Source organism: Seriola dumerili, unplaced genomic scaffold, assembly GCF_002260705.1.
Source record: "Seriola dumerili isolate Sdu_G_001 unplaced genomic scaffold, Sdu_1.0 BDQW01000192.1, whole genome shotgun sequence".
NCBI lineage: Eukaryota > Metazoa > Chordata > Actinopteri > Carangiformes > Carangidae > Seriola > Seriola dumerili.
Window position 1 is genome coordinate 862,179 of NW_019174447.1, and position 6,000 is coordinate 868,178.

At 42.4% G+C, this 6,000-nt stretch overlaps 1 protein-coding gene across 1 annotated transcript in view; it reads left to right on the plus strand.

Annotated features, from left to right (window-relative positions):
• The first annotated feature begins 944 nt into the window (after positions 1 to 944).
• The window catches only part of LOC111227953 (synembryn-A-like), a 21,015-nt gene continuing 15,959 nt past the window's right edge, over positions 945 to 6,000 (plus strand). The window contains exons 1-4 of the mRNA XM_022753706.1: positions 945 to 998; positions 1,619 to 1,722; positions 3,358 to 3,405; positions 4,615 to 4,632. Coding sequence (XP_022609427.1) covers positions 1,633 to 1,722; positions 3,358 to 3,405; positions 4,615 to 4,632 — 156 coding nt within the window. The 5' untranslated portion in view covers positions 945 to 998; positions 1,619 to 1,632. The remainder of the gene's footprint in view (positions 999 to 1,618; positions 1,723 to 3,357; positions 3,406 to 4,614; positions 4,633 to 6,000) is intronic.

The window sequence follows — 6,000 nt, forward strand, 5'->3', positions numbered from 1 at the left end:
GAGTCTGGCTCCAACAGTGAGTCAGTCTCCATAGACTCCCATGTTAAAATGTCCATCTTTACAGCAGAAGTAAACATGTTTACAGTCTGGTACAAAAACAGTTTTGGTCTCTAGAGCTTATTTCCTCCTTCATGACACCTGTTTATAATAACTCACCTGTTTACATTTTATTAAGGCTTAAAGTTATGTAGAATTGAGGGGTGGGCCTCTTTGAGTGACAGGTGGGTGAGCGTATGCTTGTCACAAACAGGCATGCACCAAAGTCTCAGCTCCACACACGCCCCTCCTCTTTCACCATTTTGGGATTAGCTGGGAGTTAGGGGGCGGAGTCAGGCCCTGCCAAGATGCCAGAGTGGCTCATTCTGAGCTTCAACACCGCTCTTTAGAAACCTGTGGGTGACGTCACAGAGGCTACGTCCATCTTTATTTACAGTCTATGGTCACAAATTCAACAGTTATTTAGGGAGTTGGCACATCTGGGTCTCTATTCTTTTTCTTTCAAATCTATGTTTTCATCTGAAGCAAATTATGACAGAATGACAGAACAATGTAACCCAACTGTGTGTCAAAATTTGAAGGTAAACTAACTGTGACTGCAAAGAAAACTAAGACTGTGGTGATACTGTGGCAAGGAGCAGAGTTAGTGTGGAACAGCTCACACTGTGAGGAGAACAGAGGAGCAGCAGTGACCTCCTCAGAGACACAGGGGCAGGACAGACAGGGAATAAACCAAACTGTTGGTATCAACCTGCTCAGGATGTTTTCTCACCCTCTGCTGAAGCTTAGCTCAGCTACAGCACCTGTGCAGGTGAGGAGTGCAGACTGTAGAGTGGATGGCTGGAGTAAATCCAGGGCTTAGAGAGTGAGGGAGGGAGGGAGGGAGGGAGGGAAGGTGAGGGGCAAAAAGAGAAATGAGATTACACATCCATTACTTGATCAGAGTGAAGACGAGAGGAGCTGTCAGAGTCTGAGTATACTTCTCTTTACTCCATCAACAGGTGAGTTTATACTGGAGCTCTCTACAGGAAGTGCTCTGTTTTCATCAGTGCTTTACTGCCTGGTGTATGTTGTTAAAATCAACTAAAACTGTTGAGCTGTGTGGGAGAAAAATGCACTGGTTGTAGATGTAAATGACCTCTGCTGAGAAATTAGTCAGACGTTCATTGTATTCTGTTTGGACGGTAACTGTGTAACTATATACCCTCATTTCCCAATGTGTCATATCATGTAGGTTTTTAGATGCCCCAAGAAGCTCAGCTTTGGAAAGGGGCTGTGAGTTTGTAAGCAACTGGGAAAAACATTAAAACTCAGACACCAGAGAGCAGTCTGACCTTGTGGTGATCTGATGACTGTCATTCTCTGTCATGGTCATGTCAGACATTTTAAAACCTTTTCAGCTGCTGTGGAGAGTTTGTGTTCAAACTGGTTAATATTTGTTTCAGTGGAGACTTTTATTATATGTTTTTCACACCTGTCATCTTACTGATTACTTCCAGTGATATTTTTCCGCATGTTGGATATATTATTGATAGCTCTTTAGTTATTATTATTATTATTATTTAACTATCAAAACACAGACGCTTCACACTAACAGATGTGGTACTCTGTGTGCTGTCAGGTTCCTCTTCAGACATGGTTCCAGATGTGGAGAGGATCATTGAGAGCATCATCCGAGGAGACCAAGACACTGTTTGGCTCCTCCTGGACGGCTACAACACCCAGGTCACTCACTGTTGCCATGACTACTGCATCAGTTTGTAACTAGAACTATATTCATGTTCGTAACCATGGAAACAGTCTGTGTCAGTACTAAACTCTTTTTGCTTAAAGGGTAAAATCCTCTTTGTGGAGGAAAACGAGTGGATCTGATTGGCTGAATGACATGGTCTGAGATAATAGTTCAGTTGTGGAGGCTGTGTTCACTTCACTGTTCAATCTCTGGTTGGTTCTCTTCTTCTGCTGTCTCTCTTGTCACACTCTGTGCTGCTCCATTAGTACTGACATCAATTTGCCAAAGCTATATGACTTATTATTGAACAATTAGACTTTAATGAGGAAAAAAAATGGATCATTAATTAACAAGACAACGGTATAATTCATTGAACATATGAAGGAGGAGACAGACATCAGCCCAGAGAGTTCATGGTAGGTTTTATCCAGATGTGGTCAGGTCTACACTCAGCTGTGTGCTGAAGGGTTTCTGGACTGTTGTGGAGGAAGTCACATTCATGGTCCACCAGTGAGGAAGTCTCTGTTTTCTGTTTCTTCTTCATCACTTGGTTTTTGTAGCAGCATGCTGGGAAACCATCAGAGGCCTGAGGCCTGTCAACAGTCTCAGTTAAGCCTGGGTTTACCTGTCCAGGTACGAGCTCGTTCATGTGAAAGAGGAAGAGTTTTTAATTATAAGCAACATCATCAGAATCATGAATTGATACTGATACTGTTACTGATACCTGCAGGTGAATTCAGTTATAGTGATGTCATAAAGAGAAATTCAACAAGGTGAAATGTAACAACATGATCACATGACTAGAATAAAAGAGAAACACTAGAAATCATTTCTAATTATTAAAGTCAGACTAAGGATATATGGTAAATAAGTGCATGAATTATCATGAAGTTTCTTACTCGGTTTTTTCTCTTCAGTCAGTGAACAAACTGTTATGATAAAACAGTTAGAGTTCATGTCAGACTGTTTCTGCTGCAGAGAGGAGAGAGAGAAAAGAGAAGTAGTTGATGTCTGATGAGTCAGTCTGACTGAAATGTTCATTCATAATGATGGAAATATTGAACAGTGTGTGGATCATTGTTGGTTTAGTTTTTATTTCTCTTCATGTTGTTCTGAGCTGCAGTGATGAAGAGGAGAGTAAAAGCTTCATCACTGTCAGGAATCCTGTCCATTAAAGAATCTGTGTTCAGGTCAAATGAAGCTACAATAGTTATTATGTAGTTATTTAGTGATAAACTCTCCTCTGTTTGTTAGAGGCTCTGTTTTAAAACCAGAGTGGACACATTGAAAGACACAAACAGCAAAACCATCCACTGATTTATAAAATTTCTACTGGCAGTTACCATGGTGATTTACCCAGGTAAGAATTGAACCACCATTGTAGGACTGAAAACCCAGAGTAAATGTGTCCAGGTGGAGATCAGTCACTGCATGTGTTCTAATTCCTTACTGTAGGTTTTCAACATGAGTGTGTCCTCGGTAGAGAAGTGACGACCGATGAGCTACTTTAATAATCAGCTTCCTGTTTGTGGGGTTGTCAGCGTATCTCAGAGTTACTGACTGTCTTGCAGCTTTTGACCTGTTGACTGACTGACCAGTTGATCTGCTGTTCCTCTGTTTCTCCTCAGTATGCAGACTGCTTCTTTTTCAACACTGAGGTTCAGGAGAGGAAAAAGGTCAGTACTTCCTGCCTCTGTCTACTCCATCATTCCTCTTGTTGTTTTTACATCAGTGTCTTTCTCACCCCGACCCGGTATATGTCCCTCCCTCTGAGCGGTCTGGGTCCCAGCCTGCCTTCACTCATACTGATGCTGTCACTCTGATCCAGCCTTGATTAGAATCACCTGCTGGAGGTTTTTCCTTTTATGTTCACCATCTGTATCTGACATCAGTAGACATCAGTATCCAGCTTTCACTGCACTAAAAATATTGATCCTTAAATCATAAGATTGTCATTATGTAATTGACTCTTGCAGCAAAAACACATTCTCATTTTACTGAGACCTGATCTGAGTCACAGCAGAGTGGATCAGCCTGTCAGAGTCCTCACAGACTTTGAGTCTGTGCAGACATGTGTTTATCATACACTTATTAAAAACAACAGAGTTCACTGTCACTGACACTGTCACAGTTTCCATCCTCAGACTGCTCTGAGGTCTCGTCTCCACGGCAACACTTCTCTACAGTCAGACATCCAGCTGACTGTACAATATGTTCAATCACAAACACATGATGTTCAGTATCTCATCCAAAGACACTTTGACATGTGGACTGGAGGAGCTGGGAATCAAACCACCAATCAGAAGGTTTGATTCCTGCTCTTCCTCCTGAGCGTCACTGCTCCTCACTGTGAGTGGTTCTGCTGTTGAAGTGAATGACAGTGTATGGGCGTCAGGAAAACAAAAGTTCTGCTGAGGGTGTGGTCTCCACAGGCTCCACCCAGTCTACAACAGGTCCAAGCTGGAGCTGGTTAAGATCTTTAACCAGTTATTTGACTTTAAATCCTCACTGTGTTTATATTATAATGAATGAAGCTCAGTCACATCATGTCTGAGCAGTGGAGTACACCTGTTACTGCGCTCTGTCATCAGTTCACAGTCTGAACACAGGTTGTAGTGGGGATGCTTGTATCCAGGCGAGGGTGCTTCAGGTGAGGAGGAGGGACGTCTCACTTCTGCCTGACTACAACAGAGATTCACACTGGGCTCCACTCCACTGAGACTGATTGTGAAGCTGTTGTCTGACCTATGACCCCAGATGATGTTTAACTGCAGAGTCTCAACATGATACCCCCCCCATCTAAAACCTAATGTGTCTCTAATGCTTTTCACTGCTCTTTTCCACACATGCATCTCTGTCCCTGCTGATGGACAAACTGACTGCAGCAACAACAACTGGAAGAGGTGAGAGACATAGAGAGACAGAGAGAGAGGGAGAGGGAGAGAGAGAGATAGAGACAGAGAAAGACAGACAGAGAGAAAGAGAGAGAGAGAGAGAGAGAGAGACAGAGACAGAGAGAGAGAGAGCTGACCACGAGTTCCCTCTGTATTACATTAATCTGTAAAAAGGCTTAGATTGCTTAGTCACGCCCGGTGTGTGTGTGTGTGTGTGTGTGTGTGTTTCCACACTGATTGTGTAACAGCGTCCATCTGTATGTCCAAAGCTCCTCGGACTCTTCATGACTCAGCAGCCCCTTGACCTTGACCCTGTAGAGATCCTAAAGCTACGCTACGCTAGCTAACCCTGAGCAGAGAACCTGAGACAGTCAGGAGCTTCAGTCACCTGTGAAGTGACAGGTTTATAAATGAGTAGATAATAAGTGACACAGGTGTGTTGTAAAATTATCACACCGGAATGACTTTTGAGAAATGAATTGTTAATCATGACAATACAATTATTAATTACACTTTTTTCTGTTGATTACACACAATGCCCAGTGCACAATGCAACACAATTATTGGCCTGTATCAACTTACATTGTTGCCACACATTTTATGAACAGTTGCTTTCTGCACAGGACAGATTCTGATCATTGATTTATGAGCACTGATAGTTCAACAGTGTAGTTTTTACCTTTAACATAGCAACGTTGGCAGCAGGCACTTCTTTCTATAACCACATGACATCAGAGGGCAGTGGCCCCTCCCATCAGTCTCTTCTTTGATCTATTTAAAGTGGACACTGTTTGACAGAATGAGATCCAGCGTTAACACAAAGAGAGCTGCTGTAAAGACTTTATTTCTTCCTCTGAATGTCATTAATATCATTAATGTCATTTCTATTAATTGGTTTATGTTGGTTGGTCAATATAACAGAGGAAAGAGCTGGTCCGTCATCGTTACGACTTAAAGACACAGTCACAGAGACATTAGGTGTTTGTACTGAGTTTAAGGAGTTCAAAGAAGAAGAATTACTGTGATTATTATTTGTGTGTTTGTCTTATTCAGTTTCTGTGGGTGAATTTAAAGAGTCAGTTCTGTTAGTGTCAGGGTCCTGCTGCTCCCAATACCTGTTACTGTATTCCAGGTGTCAAGTCAAGTGACTTTTATTTGTATAGAGCCCATTGACAACAGAAGTTATCTCAAGGTACTTTTCAAATAGAGCAGGTCTAGACCTTCTCTTTCTAATATTATTTACAGAGACCCAACAATTCACACCAAGAGCAGCAGCTGGTGACAGTGGTGAGAAAAGACTTCCTGTAGAGGAAGAGACCTGGAAGAGACCCAGACCCAGGGTGGGTGAGAGAGAGAGAGAGAGAGAGAGAGAGAGAG